Genomic DNA, 21437 nt, shown 5'->3' with positions numbered 1-21437 from the left:
CTATGGGGCAAGGCGGGGTTACTCAACAAGGGGACACAAGGTCTTGAGGCGGAGGTAGACCGGTGGGCCATAGAATCCTAGTAGATTTTATTTTCTTCCCAAGGTAGTGCCTGAAAATCCGGCATGTAAATAAACTTTGTACATATGACACTTGGGGAGTCTTCCTTTCTTCTTCAATGAATGATACACATACTCGTGTGTATTCGAGAAGAAAAAACATTCGTCCGCGTGTGTCCGTTTGGGTCGCGGCGGACAGAAAAGTCAGCCCAACGCGCCGACCAAATGGACGCGTGTCCGCTTTTCGTCCGCTTGCCGACCCATTTTTTAGCCTTATTTTGCCTTGGCGCGGACATGAGATGGATGTGCGCGCCGCCCGCCTACCCCTCCCCTGGCCCGCTAGTGGGTGGCACATTAGCCATCCTCTCCCACCCTCCGTATTGACAGCAAACCCTCGCCCGCCTCCGCCGCTTGGTCGCCGCCGCCCAATTGCCGGTGCCTCTGCCAGCAGCCGGTGCCGACACACCTCCCCCCAACGTAGCTACCTCGCCGCCACCGTTGTCTCGCCGCCGGGCTACCGAAACTTCTGATCCCACCTCCCGAGGCCGCCACGAGCAGCAAGCCGCCTCACGGCCCTGGCTAGCTCCTTATTTGGTTGTGAAACTATGCTATTTTTTTATATGTTTCCTTGTGAAATAATGCAAAATGTGTACATATTTGTTGAAGAGGGGCGGCCAGACGGCCACGCCGACAAATATGGGTCAGCGCCTTGAATATTAAACAGGGCGGACACCGAGGTGTGGCCGACCCAAACGGACAAAAACGGACAAAAGCGTCGTTCGTTTGTGTCGACGCCTTGGAGTTGCTGGGATAACTGAAGATTGAACATATCCCAATGACAATGATCAATGACCGTCCTACTCCATCAACGGAGTGAAAAGAGATTCTCTTCCGAACACTACTACAGTCATGCAGCATCCCTTTTCTTTTGAAAGTATGTCTTCCTTTTTGAGCATTCATAGAGGTTGTCATTCATAGTTTCATACGATGATACGACACACGTTTGAACAGTCTAGACTTTCTTCGGTCTTCACCGAGCAGACCCCACTGGCAGGACGGGGTCACCTCGTCGATGCCAAATGTCGCTTGCCGTCTCGCTCCCTTGTACCCGACAACCGCGGACCACACAGGAGGCACAGCCAACCCGACCACGCTCGCTCCGGCGACCAATCCCCGGCCGTGGACGAGGCAGACCCCAGTGGTGCACCAGCGCCACGGGCCCGCGGGCCCACCAGCACCAGGGCCGCAATAACGACCCCCGCCCGATTCAATGGCCGTGATCCTTCCCCGTCTCCTCGAGATCACCCCGGCCAACCATAACTCGACAGCGCGCCACTCCAAACCACCCCGGTTTCGCAATACCACCCCTGGGCTCCCCATCTAAACCGCCCCCGCCTCGCCCCCCCATTCCCTGCGAGCTCCACACAGCATCACACCGCATTTCTCATTCTTCCTCCCCACGTCGCCGTAGCAGCTAGCTAGCCGGGAGGGAGGGGCCGCCGCCGCCGAGTGAGGGAGCCGGAGGAGGCGGGTTGGAGGCAGGGCGGAGATGGGGCGCGGGCCGGTGCAGCTGCGGCGGATCGAGAACAAGATAAACCGGCAGGTGACCTTCTCCAAGCGCCGCAGCGGGCTGCTCAAGAAGGCGCACGAGATCTCCGTGCTCTGCGACGCCGAGGTCGCGCTCATCGTCTTCTCCACCAAGGGCAAGCTATACGAGTACTCCAGCCAGGACAGGTTATATCACGCGCGCCCAGCTACCCCTCCTTCCTAACCCATTCCGCTCCTTCCTACGAGCTCCATTTGAAGATTTTGGGTACCAGAATTTTGATTTGGGCTGCTTTGTATTCATTCCACGAGTAGCTGTCTCGTTCGATAGTTCCGGTGGGGAAATTTGGTTGCGGGAGATAGTTGCTCGGCGCGTGCGTGGTTATTATTTCGTGCTATTCTTTGTGGGTTCTGCTCGGATGGGTAATCTAGTTCTCCTTGTTTGGATCGTAGAATCGATTGTTGTTCAATTAACCAGTATCTCAGAGTTACTCATACTCGATTGCCAGTACTAATTAATTAACGTACGTACTGTCTACAGGTTCTACCATGTGATTATGCAACTCTAATGTACTTGATCGATTACTCTATAAGTTATAGCATATATTGCGCGAATGGTACTTCAGTAACCCCTTATTCATTTTTAGGACCAATAAAGGTGATTTTCTGATGATATCTGTTCCAAAAACTAAGTCCAGTTATTCTCATGAAATAGTGGTGAGGAGGACTTGCACATCAGATGTATAAGTTTTCCTAAATGGACTAAAGTTTGCTATTCAATGATGCTGATGCTAATGTTTCACTATCATGTTAATTGCATATATACTAGTAGAATATATATGAAACTAGCTGCTTGGTTACTGTAGAAGCAATTTAATAGGAAAGCAAAGCCTACACATATCCCTTCTCATCCCCTCTGCATCTGTCCGTCAGATATTAGCCAGCTATTTTATTACCCAATGTTTTTTGTCAGTTCTAACTGGCATGCATGGCCATCAGCTTATTTGATAGATGTTTCGGTTTTTTATCAGTATTCTTTATCCATAAGAACACTGAGATTATGTCGTTGAAAATTTGATCTTAGTGTTGGATTAGTTTAAGTTCCAAGGAGAACAATCGTTACACAAAACCTGAAACTGGCCAATTGAACGTACATGTTTTGTTTGAGATTTTTGGACTTAACAGTTTAGACATCTTTATATTTTATGAGTTAGATAAATGTTTGCCCCTCGAAAATGTCCGTGGCCGCCCTCTGTTATTTGCCTAAAAGGGATATACATGTCGGGGTAACCCAAATATATAGTTTTCAACGTTTTTACTCACAGTTGAAAATACTTGCATATACTATTCTAAGGCTTAAACATATAATATTTGTGGTATATCATTTCATAGTTAGACAGACCACAAAATCACTTGTGTGTATACTGTATACTATCTTTTTTATTTACTGATTACTTGTTCCGCGGGAGTATATGCCGCTTAGTTACGAATATCCATTTCGGCTCCCGAGCTCATCTGATCTCCGTGAATAGTAAAATCAAAACAAATAGTACAAAAATAAAAAAAACCTGATTTTTTTTTTGCATGGAGAATATTTAACGCGTGAGGTCCGTGCCAAATTTCAGCGCATTTGGACATCCGAGCAGCTCTCAGAAAAAAATCGGTTCCGAATAGTAAACTTTTTCACATACCCCAATTTTGTATTTTTTTTCTGAGAGCTGCTCAGATGTCCAAATGAGCTGAAATTTGACAAGGACCTAACGCACTAAAACATCTTCCATGCCACCAAAAATTAGAATTTTTTGAAATTTCTAATATTTATTTTGATTTTACTGTTCATGCACGGGAGCAGGTGAGCTCGTGAGCCATTTAGTTGCTCTCACTTACTTAAGGTTATAGTTTCGAAGCTAGGGTAGTGCAACCTTCTGGCAAGAACGTTAGGCTATACTCGTATGGGGCACTTCATAACTTCTCTTCACTTGTTTTGCTTTTATGAACCGTGCTTTGCACAAATTTCTGCTTAACAATCATTTCAAACTTCACTGCAAAATAAAAAACAATCATTTCAAACTACATTGCCAGTACTATGGTGAGCTTGAGATACCCTCCAACACTCCTTTGTTCATTCATGAAGACATGAACTAATTTTTTTCATTTGAATGAACTAAGGAATATAGGAGTGTACCCTAGCTAAAGGCTAACCATTTGCACTCCTTGTACAAAATGGTTGGTCTTAGCTAGCTAGTTGTATGAACAAAGCAATGCCCAACTTTATGTTAATCAAATTTACTAGTGCATAAAAGGTCATTCCTAATGGTGCATAGAAAGAGACTCGTGGGCTAGTTTTAATCCTCACATTACGTTTAGATGTTTTTTTACACAATTGATTACCGGGCTAAATTACTGCTATTGTCATGTTAGCAGGGAACAGTTACCATGATAAAAGTGTATGGCTGCTAGTTAATAATTTATATGTTTTTAGATTAGATATTACGATGTTATGCAGAAGTAGAGAGTGATATTCAAGTGCCACCAACAAAAAACTATAGCATATCGTCATAGAAGTATTAACACGGAAGTCTTACATGTATGGAGATGGATGGAGAATAGTGTTCAATAACCTGTAACAAAGTGGCCATTGCTTAAATCTGTTAAGTAATAAAGCGCCCCTTTTTGAAAACAAAGTGGCCATAACCTACCAATAACTTAGCTAGCAAGTGAGTATTAACCTGGCAACCACGTGTGTGGAAAGAAGTTGTCAAAATATATCAACATGAGATCTACTTGGGAGGTGAATATTTTTTCCAACATACGTCGTCACCATGACTTCACCAACTGCACAGCTCCGCCATAATCATCGTCGTATCCTTGTCAAGGGGTAATTGAGGCCAGCAAGAGCAGGTTGTCCATCAAGTCGTCGTTGCAGGGTTGTCGCGATAGCATAGGAGTTCCTGCCTTGGGTGTACTACATGTAGAATCTAACATCTGGTGGAAGATGGCTTCTCTCTGCTTGCTCATCTCCTCCCCTTTAGTGGAATCGTGCGTGGTGGCAGCCAATGCATGTATGTGTTAGATCTAGGAGAGCGTGGCGCCACCGCATCCATGCAAGGTGACCCATGCCGCTAGTTGGTGGCGAACGATGCGTCGGTACTATAACATCAGATTCCACGTACATTGCAAAACTCTTCATCACATGTCGACTTTGGCCAGTCACTACTGGCTTATTGTATATGTGAATTGGATATCGCACAACGTTCCCCGTGTGTGTTGTTTTTAAAAAAAAAAAGAGGATGACCCCCGGCCTCTGCATCTGGGCGATGCATACGGCCACTTTATTAATTATTCTCACAAGACCTTATAAAATCATACAACAGTAAGACTAAAGCCACCGTCTAAGCAATAACTGTCGCTACACCTATCCAATTGACGAAGGGCGCTGATATCCTGGGCCTAATATCAAACGGACATCGCAGCCAGACCTAACATCTAAGACATGAGGTCCCAACCAGGATGCCAGCCGGGTATGGGCACCCACCAGTCCGGCGTGCTCCTCAACCAGGACGCCTGCTGGGTATGAGGCCGCCGTAGCCACTTGCCACCAATCCATCTTCAGAGTTGTATTGTTGCATCTACCTTGCATGGTCTAGCTACTGTTGACGCCACCACGACGCCAGACAGCTTCCTCCTCCTGCGCGAGTCCATCTCTGCGCATCGGACGCCGAGTCTCCACTGCGCCATGCCGCCGAGACCCACCGTCAATGATACTGTTGATGCCACACTGCTCCACCTACATGCCATCTCGCATCGACTCCGAACTACCAGCAACTCCACCACCCTGAGCAGTCCTCGGTCGACGCCTTCAGAAAGGAACACAACACCAAAGTGCCATCGTCGTCCAAACAGAGGAATAGAGGCTTTCGCCTGCGCTCATGGCAGAGGTGGGGGGCGTATGATCCACACCGAAGCCTCCACGAAGGGAATCGGCGTCGAGGGCGTTGACTTTGGTGCGGCCGCCACGCCGGCCTGGAGTTTCCCCCGGATCCATGCACACCCGCTAGATCCATCCAGGCAGTATTGGCGTCGACCGTAGTCGCTATCGTAGCCAGCACGAACCGGAGTAGATCGAGTCGGAGACGACGCCTCCCATGGAACTCCAGTCGGCCATCGAGGAGCCGCCGTAGCGCCGCCGCCTCCACGCCGCCCACGCAGCCGTTGAAGGCCCCCATCTACACCCGCGGATGCTGCTCGCCAGGCAGGCCGCACCGCACGCCACCGTTCGAGGCCACCGCTCCGAGATCCCCGCGCTGCCCGAGGCATCGGCGGTCAGATCTGAAACAGATCGACCACGGTCACCATAGGAGCGCCGTGCCACCACGCCGCAAACATGTGGCGTCGAAGAGCCGATCTCATAGCAAGCGAGCATCTTTATATCACCATGTGCATCGAGGACCTTAGTGCACACGCAAATCTGCTTAATCGTGTGTTGTGTAGAGCAGATTGGACACACCCTAATTTGCATGGCGTTCAGTATAAAAGACACATAATTTTATCGAAAAAGTCTTTTGCCCCGCTTTATATATAAAGCAGTCAAGGTTTTTGAGTCGCTGACTAATCGCCGATTAGTCGTCGACTAATCGCCTAGTCGTCGCGCCGTGACTGGCTTGCGCGGGCGACTTGGCTCGCGGAGCGAGTCGCCCGACTGCTGGCTCAACAGCGATTTTCTGCGATTAATCGCTGCGATTAGTCGATTAATTGACTTGCTGGCTCGACAGAGAGAGGGAAAGGGAGGGAGCTCGGGAGGAGAGGAAGCCATGGCGCTCGCGGCCGTGACCTAGGAACCGCCGCCGCAGCTCGCCGGCGATGCACCCCCTTCAGATCGACGGCGGCTGGACCTCCGCGGCGACGGCCGTGACCTCGAGCGAGGCTGCGGCGGCGCAGACTAAGGCGGGGGAGGAGGAGATGAAGCTGCAGGACTGAGCCGGAGGCGGGTGAGGCTGGGGAAGAGGCGGGGGAGGGAGAGGAGGCGGGGGAGGAGGCGCCGCCTCTCCTCGCCGGCGGCGCAGAGGAAGAAGTTCGAGGGGAGAGGCGCAGATGAAGGAGTGCGGGCTGGCATCGCTAGGTTTAGCGAGTGGATGAGGGTCGGGAGTGGTTAGCTGGGCCGTGCTGGGCCTGTTCGGACTGATAACTTTGCTTATCTGGCAGTAATGGGCTATGCAAAGGAGGGAAACAGGTGCGGGAGTGCACTGTACTGCCATGGCGACTTGGGGCGATTAGTCCAGGCAAGTCACTGACTCAAGCCAGCAAGCCACTAGCCGCAGCCTTGGCGACTTGGCTTGACTCGGCGACTCAAAAACCTTGAAAGCAGTGATCAATAGCACCTGATACAAACGCATGCTCCCACAACACACGCACACACACAAGGCAGGATACATAGGCGTTGAGCGCAGTAACACAATTCCTAGCACTACAAGAGCAGCCGGGGGCTTCCACCGCGAACACGCCACCGCGAAGAAGTGAAGCCGCATATAACGAACCATGGGCTCCAAAGCAGCGCCTTTAGGAAGGATATGGCACCGGAGCGCTACCACCACCCGATCTAAGGATCAGAGTTTCCCCTGGAGCAACACGACGGGCAATGAGAGTTGCGACGACGCCTTCAAGAAGGGAGCAAGCTTCGCCGCCACCGGTCCATCCGAAGATAGAGCAGGTTTTCACCCCGGCCAACACTCACCGCCACCGAGCACCACACCTCGGCTACCACGCCGCCCACACGGCCGTGGCAACCGGGCAACACCGAGGCACGGGCTCTGCCCATGAGCATCGCGCCACCACCACCAGGGCCGCCGCCCCGGTATCCAAGACCTTGACACCAAGTCACCCAGGACCCGCCGCTACCCCAGCCGAAGATACGAGCGGAAAGGCCCCGCCTTTTGCACCCCTGGTGGACACCCAACGTCGAGACCCAATAGGTCGGCCGGCCACAACTAGCCTCCATCGAACCGTCCTGCAGCACCGGGCGCGATACGAGTGCAATCCTCTTGCTGGGCGTGAGACGGGCCGGTCTTGCAGCCAGACGCGAGGCGAGCTCGGTCCTGCGGCACTGGGCGCGAGATGTACCGCAGCTAGGAGAAGGCCAGCCCTCCGACAAGAGTAGCGACCGAACGGTGAGGAGAGGGGTCGAAGGCCGACACAGGTCTCCTACAAACGAGCCGACACTAGAACGATCCAGCTGTCGCCACACCCGACCCGCCACCACCACAACACTCTGTGCCTCCATGCCCTGGCCAGATCCGCCCGGAGCCCCGCCACCCCGCACCGGAGCAGCTCGGACACTGGCCGCACCACCACCACCTCCACAGGGTCGTCGGCCACCACCGCCAAGTTCGACCATCACAGCGCGAACACGTCCCGAGATCACCGGACCCCACGAGCGGAGCTGGGGGAGGCGAGGAGGAAGCAGCACCGGCGGGCCACGGGGACATGGGCGAAGAGCGCCGGAGCAGGGGCCGGCCGGGACCCGATGCCGCGGGTAGGGGAAGGCGCCCCGCGACGCCAACCACCCCCGCGCAGGGGGAAACCGCCCCGCCGCCGCCAATGCCACGCAGCCTTCTGCCGTCGGTGCCCTCGACTGCGGCGAGGGAGGGGGAGCCGGGGCGAGGGACCGGGGTAGCGGCGCTGGGGTTGCCTCCCGAGGGCGTGTGCGGGAGTGCCTCGGGAGGGGAGGGGAGGGGGAGCAGTTGATGGAGAAAGTCCTGTGTATGCTTCTTAGAGCTTGTTCAAAGACACATGATTTTCATACATCACATAGCTCACATCAGGTCATCACAATGAACATATAATATAACTAACATACTTTTAACATCCATATATATCTCTACTATTAATGGGGATTCCGTAATCGTTTCGTTTGTTTCGTCTTCGCCTCCTTCCAAAACCACGTGTTGCGTTAACTCAACCAAAACAAATCAAATTTTACCAAAAGCTCAACTAAATCAAAAAAAAATTCTTGTCTTCCCCTACCCATACCCAAATCAAACCAAATCAAAGCTTACTAAACCCCAATTAAATCAAAACTTTTTTGCCTTCCTCTACCCATACTCAAATCAAATGAAATCTTACCAAAATCTAGAACATGATTGGTGTAAGATATATGTCTAACATGATTGGTGTTGAACCACTTGAATATGATGCCCCATTGGAACGCATGGGCAACTAGCTAGTTCTAGATACTATCTATCATAATAGAGAGTATGTATGCGAAAATGCCTTTTGGAGCTCGGCCTCCATGGAGGCCGGTTTTTGAAAAACACTAAAATCATGAAAATTTATATTTTTACAGTTCAAAAAAATCTGAAAAAAATTACAGATATACATGGAGGCATAACACACATGTGTGTAAATTTTTAGGACGGAATACGTTGAAATAAAGGCTGTGTAAAAAAGACAAATCTGAGGCCTTTTAACACATGTTACTATTCATCCTCAAAGTCCAGAAATTTGTCTTTTTTCTATAGGTCGCATTTCGAAGTATTTCATCTTGAATTTTTACACACACGTGCATTTCATCTGTGTATAGTTACATATTTATTTTCAGAATTTTTTGAAGTCAAAAAGTTTGAATTTTGAATTTTTCAAAAATAAAGGGCTCCATGGAGCTCGGTCACCAAAACGCCCTACTCGTATGTATGCATATTATGTATTGGGTAGTATATATTCAACCATTTACATGGTATGTACCATACTTTTAGCATACTCATTTTACATACCAATATTAATGTATTTTAAAAATATACTAAACACATAGGCTTAGTTGCAATTTTTCGTGTATTTCCCCAGATGATAGTATATGAGATGATGGTGTAACTACACTTGGTTGTAGGACGTGCTTAAGTTTACATCCAGCATAATATATCTGCATCATGAAGTGTAGATTACAGGTAGTAAGGGGAAAATATTAAGTTGCTTCTTTCTTACGCCGTTGTCTTTGCACTTTGGAATGATGAGATGCAGACATAGAGTGAGGAACATGCTGGCCGTCCGTAAGCTCCACTACCCCCTATCTCTATGCTTCTTTGTCTCTCGCTACAGAGGAAGATACTACACCTGTGTGTGCACAAAAAGCCTAATTAAAATACACAATAATGAGAACATATAGGTTGGCATAAATATAATTGAACGGAAAATAAGTGTATAACAAGTTTTAGAGGATTAGATAGCATCTGAACTAAACAAATAGGTCGGGGAAGCGAAACAAATCTTACTTGGTCACGTCCAGGCTCAGTATGTTGCAAAAGCCATTGCATGAAACATCATATTGTAACCAAATCTGGTTGTATAGTGTAAGTGAAATAAGTGACATGTCTTAAAAACAATTCAGGTTAGCAATGTGAGAAGGGAAGTGACAAGAGAACAAAACTCATACTTATGGCTAATGATTTGTTCGGGAAATGGGTGCCGGAAGAAGGGAGAGAGATATTTAGTTAACAGATGAGATGATAGGAAGGAAGTGACGATAAGAAGATAAAAAAGTAGTAGGATATATACTTAACAATTTAACATAGACAAAGAAGACCGGGGAATACCCTCTCGTGTCTACTGCACTAATGCGGACAAAACAACATAACATCTTATCTCAATTAGTTGAATTCAACTACTAACCATAACAAATGAAATTATGGCATTATAATTAACAATAATAAAACAATAGCAACTTATATTAATTAGTTGTTTAACAGTAGCAAAACAACAGAACATTATCTTAATTAGTTGAAAATAGCATGTAGTATCGTCTTACTTATAGCATAACGTCTATGTTATAAATTAAAGTACTAGAAGTGGCATCTTATCTTATAGAAATTATGTACCATCTTATGTTATAAAATTAAATTGCAATTTAGTATGTATTGGTTGAATTTACCTACTAACAAAATTAAATTACCAATAGTAGCATCTTTTCTTATAGTAAAATTATAATAGCAAAATCATTGCACAATTAACAATATAAGAAAGTACCATATAGTGATTAAACTTTCTTTTAAGAATACCGAGTACAACATAGACACACCTAGACATGCATAACACTTTGACAAGAGCAACTTATCTGTAAACATAGTCCAAGGGACAACGCAAATATATAGTACAATAGACTTGGGCTACAAGGAAGGGCATCTAGACAATATATTGACACCTAGATCAATACTAATACTCTTTAACAACCACCACCACCCTCACACCATCACACAGTGCCTCGAGAAGATCATAGTCCGAAGCTTCAAGATTGACGAAGTCAACATAGGCAGCTCGCTATTAACGGGAACACAATGGCATATAGTGATCTAATTTTTAAGTACCGAGAAAACAAAGTTACTGATCACAATCAGCGGCCCGAAGGCCAGTTCACATTCAAGATCCTTGACACGATGGCCAGAACTATACAAGGTCATCCCTCGGGAGACTCCGAGAGATTGCTCAGGATCTGGGTCGTCGTGGTGGCTAAAGTAGAAATGGCCATCATTAGCTTTTGCTTCAAGATTAGTGAAGTGGCTATAGACGGGAACACAACGGCATGTAGTGATGGAATTTAACTACTAACAAAACTAAGTTACCGCCGATTAATGGCTCGGGTTCTGGTTCACATTCAAGATCATTGCCATGATGGCCAGAACCATACAAGGTCATAGATTGGGGATCTCTGAGAGGTGGCTTGGGATCAGGGTCTTCATGGTGGCTCTGGTAGAAATGGCCAACTTCATGCTCCACTCCACCTATAGTTGAAAGCCCGTGTGCTTCAACATTGCAAACGGGTTTGCCGCCCCACTCTTGAATCAACCCATGATTGGACAGGGGCTCCCCTGTTGCTAGTGTCGGCCTTGTCTCATCCTCTCCCCATAAGCGACCTCTTCCACTCCGATAACAGAGGCGAGACTACCTTCCCACCCATGAATCGTCTTGCAATAAAAGCATACCTACTCCCACGTCGGTGCTAGCATCACCATCTTCTTATCCTCCCGAGCAGACACCGGCCCCGCCATCCTTTATCCCTCGTGCCCGCGTTGGCCCCATGCCCTTCTTGCCCCCCTTGGACAGGATCCGACGATGCCCAAAAGGGAGATGGGGGAGGTGATGATGGACACCACAAATTGGATTAGTGCATTTGTGCGCCTCCCCACTGAGACCTGGTGACGCACAGCTGGGAGGTGGCCACCGCCACCGTCTTTCTTTTGCGACCGCCACTGTCTTGTTCAGATAAGGAGAGGATGTGATAGGGCTAGGATCAATAAATGGTGCTTGGCTTATAATTGTATAATGCCCAAGCACATTGCACACGACTGTAGTACCTCTCGGATCTTGGTGACAAAAGGGAGGTGCCACCGCATTGTGATTGGCACATGTACTGGAGCCTGGATAGGCTAAGAGAGGGAAGGGAGAGGAAAACGAAGAGACCAACGTGGGAGAAAAATAATGTGCGTAGTTTGTTGCGATGGGTTGCCACCTTAAAAACTGTTTTGGATGAGCATTTGGACATGTAAGACTATATTTTGTAGAAATATATCACCCAACTTTCTCCACTAGTTTGGACTTTGGATGAACTGGTTGGTGCATGAACTCAATATTGTATTAGATCCAAGAGGTCTCAAGTTCAAGACCCGAACAATGTACTATTAAATGAAATAGTTGTAACCTACATAGATCCCACGTCTAAGGCCGGGAGTAGCTCAGATGTGAGAAGGGGGGGGGGGGTGTTGAAATATATTGCCCAACCTTCTTCATCAGTTCAGACTTTAGAACGAACTCATTGGTGCATGAATTCAATAATCTATTTACTAGTGAATGTAAGACTCTGAAATAACATACACTTAATGATACACTTTTAGGACACTCATGGAGTCTACTATGTACTAAGTGCATCTCTACCCCTTCTTCTAAAACCACCTGCCCAAACTTAACTTCGGCAACTTTGAGGGCTTAAACTTGGTTGCAGCAAGTCCTTTCCATAAACTTAACTCTCTATACTTTTTCTTTGCTATTTCTTCTATGCCTTTGCATGCATATATCCTGTTTGAACTACATTTTCACAAGATATTAATTCGTACCTTGATATTTCAAATGCTCACAATTCAATAAGAACACAAATTCACTGTCATCATATTTAAAAATTCAAATTCAAACACAATATAGGGTCTAAATGAAGAAAATAATCCAAATAAAACATGACGAAAGCATAATAATAAGAACTATGAAGTTCCCACAAGTGGTCCACAAGATCACCTCTGAGATGGTCATGAGCTTCTCGCCTCTCCATCATGTGATGCTCTCTGAGGAATCTTTGGATCTTGCTGGCTTGATATATTCCAGATGGACTAGTAGCCCATTGTAATCGTAGTCAAAGTTTCTTGGTTGACCTCTCTCATCTGTAATGATCATGTTGTTGAATACCACACATGTTGTCATGATCTTCCACATTATCTTTAGGTCTCAATACTCAACAGGGTCACAGACAATAGCAAAGCAATCCTGCAACCCACCAAAAGCTCTCTCAACATCCTTTCTCATGGCTTATTTGGCAAATTGCAATGTGAGATATCGTGTTGTCTTTATCACTTTGAATTATCCTCACAAGTGTGATCCCTTGAGGGTAGATGCCATCTGCAAGGTTGTAATGGTGGCCATTGACAACATAGTTACAAGGTGGAGCTTGGCCGGCAACAAGCCTCGTGTAGAGAGATCTCTTCAGGACATTGAGGTCACTATGTGAGCTAGGCACTCGAAAGTATGAATGCCAAATCCATAGATCCTCTAATACAACTGCTTTGAGCATGATGGTTGAATCATGGCAATACCCTCTGAACCGCCCATGCCATGCAGCAGGACAATTCTTCCATGTCCAATCATGCAACCAATGGACCCAAGCATCTCTGTCCACCCTCTTGCTTGACCCATAGCACAGAAGCCTCACATTGTCTTCATCAGTGGGTGCCCACCTAAGATCTCGTCACAACTTTTGATATCCCTTCATATTCTCGAGGATGGTATCTTCTCCAATGTGAATCTACTCATCAACGAGGTCAATTGCCACTCCATATGCAAGCACTCGAACTATTGAGATACCCTTTCATCAAAGGACTTGCACTGGTTACTCCAACTGCATCACTTCTCAGTGTGAACCATTGATCATCCTCCTCCACAGCTCTTGCAATGTGCACGAAGATCTTTGTGCATTCATAATTGTTGCCCTAAATGATTTATTGGATACACGGGGGATTGTTCACAAATTAATCCTGAAAACTTTGGGCATCTACCTGCGATAGATGTGATGGTGGCCGAGAAGCACATTTCTCATTCCTCTCTTCCACTCAAATGATCACGGGCAATGCCATCTCAAAATCATCATCCTCTTCTTCCTCGGATGACGGGATGCTGAAAAAACCCTTCCAATCGCCCCTTCATCTACAAAGTTTTTCCAAGGATCAGTTTTAGTGCACAAACCAAGAAAAACGGAAAAAAGGGAAGAGTTTACCATTGGGACAATCGGTCAAACACTTCGTGAGCGAGGAGAATGCCGGCGCGGCTAGCGGGGGTGCGCACATGAGGTGCAAGATGAACTTTCGACCTCTCCATTGATCTACATGGAGGTGCCAGAGCCCACGATGGCAGGTGTAGGCCACGCGGGGAAGGAGACGTTGAAGCAGCACAAAGGATGTGGAGGAGCAACTCCACCTTGCTGCTACAATGTGTACAACACAAGTGTTGAAGGAACAACTTCAACGTGTTGTGCTAGATATTGCTCTAGAGGCGAATGTAGGCCGAAAGGGCAGCAAGAGTTCAATCCAGAACTCCTAGGGGCACAAGATCTACTCCAAGATCTTAGATAAGAACAAGTTCTATTATAGGTAGTGGGTACATAGTCTGGGTACAAAGTAGAGGTGAGGACCTCTATTTATAGGGCTTTGAGAAGCCTTCACATACTTCTACTTATTGCTGGAATAATCTAGAAATATTATTTAAGTTTCACCATTCTACTCATAGCTACTCACAACTAGAAGACTCTAGAAAACAGTAGGTAGGATAGAAAAGAAAAGAAAAAATACTACACTAAAGTGTTAGTATCTAGAAGTAGCCAAATAATGATCTCTTTCTTATTCCAAATGAAAGAGTAAGAATTTCCCTTGCCCTTGTGTGTAGTATCCACATCAAATTGCCATGGTCTCCCAAGAAGAACATGGTTGGCGTCCATATCAACCACGTCTCACAACACATTTGAGCGATAATGCTTGCCCAAAAATAGTGGCAGGTTGCATTGTTGGTGATCCACATATTCACTCCTTTCTTGATCCATCCAATAGTGTAGGGATTTGGATGATTATGGGTTTCAAGCTTTAAGTGGTTCACCAAATTCCAGGAGATAAGATTCTCGCAACTGCAACTATCAACCACTAATTTGCATACCTTGCCATTCACCGTGCATTTGCTCTCAAATATTTTTTCCCGTTGTGTGTCGTCAGGTTGTGGTGTGGAACATAGGAGACGCCGAATCACACATACCACCTCTTCACCTTCTTCTTGACAAACCTCTTGTCCCTCTACATCTTCAGATTTTTATTCTTCCTCATCGTCTTCACCATCATGGATAGTTGTGTTCACAAATTTTCTTAGTGGGCAACCGCTGGATATGTGTCTCTCTTCACCACATTTATAGCATTTTGGGCCTTCATTGGACTTACCCTTGCCATTAGTTTGCTTCTGGCGGGTCGTTTTGTCTTTGGTGTACCGGTCTTTTCTTCCACTCTATTAGGCTAACTCCTAGACGAGCCTTCGGCATGAGGATATGGAGGATATGGAGCCTTAGTTGCCTTTCTTGTCCTCACAAACCTCTCGGCCTTTAAGGCTAGAGTTTGTGCTTTATCAGTGGACCAGATTTGTTGCATCATTAATCGATCTTGAATAGCATCATTGATACCATTGATGTACCTATCAACTTGTTGATCTTCAGTTTCGGCAAGGTTGCACCTCACTTGTAGCCTTAGAAACTCCTCTGTGTAATCTAAAATAGTCCTATTTCCTTGAGCACAATTTTGAAATTGGATAAATAGGATCTGGTCATAATGAGCGGCAAAAATCTCCCTTTTCAAGAGAATTTTCATTTGCCGCCAAGTTCTCACACGAGGTTCTCCTCTCAGCCGGCGTTCTTCTTGAACGCGATGCCACCATGCACCGGCTCCTCCTTTTCGCTTGTATGCGACCAAAGGAACTCTACGATCTTCCAGAAGCTCCATGATCTCAAAGAAAGTCTCCACTTCATATAACCAATCTAGGCACCCTTCAATATCAACATTTTCATTAAAAGTTGTGATCTCAGCTTTCACCTTGTATGTATCTCTTGCATATGTATGGTTGGGTACTCTCCGATATGCGTAGAGATCTGGTTCTTCAAGGGCATCATCATATTCTTCACCTTCAGAAACTTCAACATAAATTGCCCTTCTTGAAGCACGTTGAACAGCGTGTTGTTGTGGCGGTCTTGCTCCAAGATTATCTCTCCTTCTTTGATGAACATCTTCTTCTTTAGATGAATCTCCTTCATTAGTAGCAGGGGAACAACCTTTCTTATCATCTCAACCAGCTGGTCAAATCTCCGATTAAGATCTTCACGCAGCTCTTTGATTTGCTATTCTGCAGCATCCATCCTCTTCCCCAATTGTTCTATTGCTTGCTGCAGCTTGCTCTCGAAGAGGATAGCAAGAACTAGTATGGGTCAACAAGACTCTGATGCCACCTGAAGCAGCACAAAGGTTGTGAAGGAGCAACTCCACCTTGCTGCTATAATGTGTACATCACAAGTGTTGAAGGAACAGCTTCAACGTGTTGTGCTAGATATCACTCTAGAGGCAAATGTAGGCTGATAGGGCAGCAAGAGTTCAATCCAGAACTCCTAGGGCACAAGATCTACTCCAAAATCTTAGATAAGAACAACAAGTTCTATTATACGTAGTGGGTACATAGTCTGGACACAAAGTAGAGATGAGGATATCTATTTATAGAGCTTTGAGAAGCCTTCACATACTTCTACTTATAGCTGGAATACTCTAGAAACATTATTTAAGTTTCACTGTTCTACTCATAGCTACTCACAACTAAAAGACTCTAGAAAACAATAGGTAGGATAGAAAAGAAAAGAAAAGAAATACTACACTATAGTGGAAGTATCTAGAAGTAGCCAAACAGATATGGCATGTCTTTTCTTTCTTCTTTTTCTGTCATCTATTGTTCCTCATCAGACGTGGAAGCCGGGAGCGTGTCCGCGCGACTGTGGTAAGCTCCTGCTCCTCTGACGGGTGCGTGGAGACAAGCCGAGGGTGCGTGGTGACCGCAGGAGGGATGGAGCTCGGGTCGGGGTGAGGCGGGTGGCGGGACCTAGGGCCGCAGCAGGGCTTCCGGCGAGTAGGGAGAAGGCACAAGGCAAGTCGGCGGGGAGGTCGGAGGTGCCGCCTCGGAGGAGCTATGTGGCGTTGGTTGGCGGTTGATTTTTTTAGCCTGCCAAAATCGTTTGGTTTGGTGAGGGTTTGAGGAGCTCGTGCTTCCTGGTCAAATTTGAGCAGTAAAGGGCTAGGTCGAGGAGTTAGGGTGCTCCCAATACTAATCTCTTAGCACGAGTTCATAGGTAAAATGCGGATGTGGCACATCAATTAAAGAAGAAAGAGAATGGGCTCTTAGCATGTTTCTGTACATAGTGTAATTAACACTTTCATTCGGTGTGGCTCGTCTTCCTATGTTCTCTCTTTCGTTATTTCTACGACTAGGCCACACTATTAAAATGCACATATGATCCATAAACCAATTAAATACAACATCACTTAGAAACAATATTAAGTGATGATGCATAGAGGTGATTGTCTCTAAAGATTTATTACCACCTAGGATGACTAAAACTTTTGGGAGTTAAATTTTTTCTATTAATGGCTAGATAGTGTTAGCTCCCAAGAGAGCAGTTTTTTCTGGGCGTTATAGAAATTTGGAGGAAGCAGGGCTAGAGATGCACTAAGTTGTCCGATTCTAAACAAACCTTTTGAATTTTCTCCTGTGCTATCCTTGGCTTTCTGTGCACACAGTGCATGTGATGATGATATGCATCAGGATGTGACACACAAGTTGCTTTACAACTATATTCAACAACAAGGTTTGCTCCAAAAACAAGTACTATTCTATTTTGCTATACTTAAAAAATATGAGAAAATAGCCCTGATCAGTTTGTTTTTCACTCTCAAATAAGGAGCACATTAGGCCTGGTCATTTCAATAGTTTCAGTCACAGGACAGGATTATTACACTGTCGTAATTTTGGAGATAATGTCTGAGTATTAGTTTGGTTCTAATATAAGACCTCAATTGCCTTTTTGTGCATGTACGGCCTTATTTGGGGACATTTATTCAGTAGCATGGATGTGATTCTTGAACGTTACCAACGTTACTCATTTGAAGAAAGAGCTGTACTGGATCCAAGTATTGGAAACCAGGTAAATAACATTCTTACATTTTTTTTGTCGATTGTTTTTGAGATAGCTAACCACTCATTCCAAGTGGTAACATTCTTACTTGTTGTGGAAACTATTTATGCATGTTCATGCAGTGAATGTTCATCTAGCTAATTAAATTTACTTATTATATGTACTTCACATTCTTTTTCTTTGTAGGCAAACTGGGGAGATGAATATGGAAGTTTGAAGATAAAACTCGATGCACTCCAGAAGAGTCAAAGGTATTGTATTTCTAGGAACATTCTCATTCTGGTTATATGATGGGTGCTAAGTGCTAACTGGCGTTTGGTCTATTTCAAACTCAAGGCAACTCTTGGGTGAACAATTGGACCCACTCACCACAAAAGAACTCCAACAGTTGGAACAACAGCTTGATAGTTCTTTGAAGCACATAAGGTCAAGAAAGGTGAACCAATTGTGTTGATGTTTTGCCATTGGTGTGCAGAGCTAGTTTTCATCTGCCAATTTTTAACTGAAATCTTATGAAATAGCATGCCTTTTTCATTTTACAGAATCAACTTCTCTTTGAGTCTATATCTGAGCTTCAAAAGAAGGTATGTTACTCTCATTAAGTTTCCTGTGTGGTTTACCTACGTGTGTACAGTGATCACCAAGGAGTATTGTCGATATGACGCATTGGCCTCCCGCCTTTATAAACACACCGTCGTCTGAAACATTTGAAGAAAGAACCACTTGAATTCGTCCATTTGTTTTCCCATGTTTTAATCATAGTTAAACATCTATTTCTTCATCATTTGTAGATATTAAGTAGACCTAGGTTAGCAAATATTTATAATCATTGTCTTATACTTTGCAGGAGAAGTCATTAAAAGATCAGAATGGCGTCCTGCAGAAGGTAAATTTTCTTGTTTACTGTAAGGTGACTAGCTGTGTAGGCCAGAGGCTAAAATCTTGTTTTTATTTTTCATAGCACCTCGTAGAGACAGAAAAGGAGAAAAATAACGTTTTGTCAAATATTCATCACCAAGAGCAGTTGAATGGAGCAACAAATATCAATCACCAGGAGCAGCTGAATGGAGCAACAACAAGCTCACCGTCACCTACACCAGCGACAGCCCAAGATTCCATGGCGACTCCAAATATTGGGTACTTATGCTTCCACTTAGGTATGCAGATTTGAAATCTTTAGGGTACCCTCCGACCTCCTTAGTTCAACTAAATGAACTAAAATTTCAGAATTTACAACACTTTTGAAATTTTAGTTCATTTGGTTGAATTAGGGAGGGCCACAGGAGACCTTAAAGGATCCAAATTTGCATCCCTACTTCCACTGTATTTACGTTTTTTCCTCGTCTACGTATCACTAAATAAAATAAGAATGTGCGTTGTTCTTCAGGCAAAGTATTTGGATGTCTTTCTTTAGAAACACCGATTACAACGTAGATGTACACACGCTCACATTCACACCACCACAGGCGCCTCGCTGTTGATGGAAACGTCGCCTCCCACTGAAAGAATAATCTGCATTAATGAGACACGAAAGCGTCAAATATGAGATTTGATCCCTGCTGGGTTAATGGTACCACTGTCTTCCTAGAGGACTTGAGCAAAACATGAACTATGCATAAGCTATCTCCAATTTTAATTCATTTTTGTGAAAGGGTTAAATCAAGGGCTGTTAGTTCATTGAGTTCAGTTCACGTGATATATAAGCGCATGCTGAAATCAAAAGCTAAATGCTAAACGTTTCTGGGAATAGCTCCGTAAGGAACAGTAAAACGCATGAGCTAAGCTTTGTTCCATTTTGCTAGATACTCCCTCCGTAAGTGGTGATTCAAACACTCTTATATTTCTTTCCAGAGGGAGTAATAAACCTGTCATGAAACCAAGGCTGGACAATGTATTTAACATAAGCGATTATTTACTAGCACTGTTCCTAGATGAAAAGCCACTGTCTGTTTAAGCACGCTGCCATTCCTTACAAAATGCAGGCCATATCAATCTAGAGAATCAGGAGGGGGGAATCCAGAACCTCAGCCGTCTCCAGCACAAGCAAACAACAGCAATCTACCACCGTGGATGCTCTCCACCATCAGCAACAGATGAAGGCTGGCGACAGCCTCATATGACTCCACCTGAAGGCGAGAATGGCGTATTGTTTCCACGTTTCGGTTCCATTTTTTTCCTGTACTATAAGATACAGCGTCTTGTTTCCACGTTCCGGTTCCATTTTTTTCTCCTATCGATGAGCACGATCTTGTGGTTGGAGTTAAGTGTGTAAGCTTTAATGGACTTGCGGTATGTTTTTACTTGTGACGGTTTTTGTATTCCATCCGTTGTAAAAAAGCAAAAGGGCGCTGCCTTCTCTTTACATTGTTATTAAAAAAAAGAGTAGGGCACTAAACTTTTCGCAAATGCATGACCACGACTTACATTTAATTATGTTTTAGCTTCTGTCAGAGATACAATTTGTGATGTACCATTTGTGTTCAGCAACTTAACTGAACTCCGGAAGTTTCACTCTGGCTTCAACTCTACTTATATAGCGTCTAAAGCATGCATTGTTGCGCCGTTCTTCACATATGTCTCCCCCCCCCCCCCCCCCCCCCCCACCTTGTATAAGGGATGATTGGTGGGAAATTCCTATTCGCTGCTCGTTGCGCCAAGTAGTCGACTGGACGCACAGGGGGGGTCAGGTTTGGGGAATCTTCTAGGTGATTCCCAGCCATTTTTTCTGGTTTTGGGAACCTTCTAGCAGGTTCCTGAACCGTTTTTTCTATTTTCCCTTTTTTTCCCTTTTTGTTTCTTTTACTTTTCTATTTATTTTTCTTTTTCGTTTAAAATTTTTATTTTATTTTTCTGTTTCCTTGCCTTTTTTTGCTCTTTCTTTTTTTTTCATTTTCTTTTCTTTGAGAATATCCAATATTTATTCGGAATTTTATAACATGTTGTTTTCAAAATTTGTTCTCAATTTCAAAAAATGTTCCCGTTTTCACATTTTGTTCACAATTTAAAAAAAATGTCCGTGTTTTAAAAAGTCTTTCAAGAATCTCAAAAAATGTTCTTGTTTTAAATTTTGTTCATAATTTCAAAAAATGTTCATGTTTAAAAAAGTGTTCAGTCAATTCAAAAAAAATGTTCTCGTTTTCAAATATTTTCTTATGTTCATGTTTTCAAAAAGTGTTCAGGAATTCTATAAAATGTTCCCGTTTTCAAATTTTGTTCACAATTTCAAAAAATGTTAGTTTTTTCAAAAAATGTTCAGTAAATCAAAAAAATGTTCTCATTTTCAAATATTTGTTATGTTCATGTTTTGAAAAAATGTGCTCTTTATAAAAATCTC

The 21437-nt window shown here is 44.9% G+C and overlaps 1 protein-coding gene across 4 annotated transcripts; it reads left to right on the top strand.

Moving 5' to 3' along the window:
- Positions 1 to 1400: 1400 nt before the first annotated feature.
- LOC780634 (MADS-box transcription factor 18) lies at positions 1401 to 20509 on the top strand. 4 transcript variants are annotated; one of them, XM_044466956.1, is made up of 8 exons: positions 1401 to 1791; positions 18031 to 18112; positions 18290 to 18354; positions 18440 to 18539; positions 18646 to 18687; positions 18951 to 18989; positions 19128 to 19260; positions 20086 to 20509. In XM_044466956.1, exons 1-8 carry the CDS (start codon positions 1607 to 1609, stop codon positions 20373 to 20375), a joined length of 936 nt encoding a protein of 311 aa, XP_044322891.1. In that variant the 5' UTR covers positions 1401 to 1606; the 3' UTR covers positions 20376 to 20509. The 4 variants fall into 4 exon arrangements, with proteins under 4 accessions (XP_044322891.1, XP_044322890.1, XP_044322893.1 ...); XM_044466955.1 differs by having other exon boundaries at positions 1407 to 1791; positions 19065 to 19260; XM_044466958.1 differs by having other exon boundaries at positions 1409 to 1791; positions 19128 to 19240.
- The last annotated feature ends 928 nt before the right edge of the window (positions 20510 to 21437 follow it).

This window comes from Triticum aestivum, chromosome 2B, assembly GCF_018294505.1.
Source record: "Triticum aestivum cultivar Chinese Spring chromosome 2B, IWGSC CS RefSeq v2.1, whole genome shotgun sequence".
Classification (NCBI taxonomy): domain Eukaryota; kingdom Viridiplantae; phylum Streptophyta; class Magnoliopsida; order Poales; family Poaceae; genus Triticum; species Triticum aestivum.
This window is presented reverse-complemented; position numbering and strand designations above follow the sequence as displayed.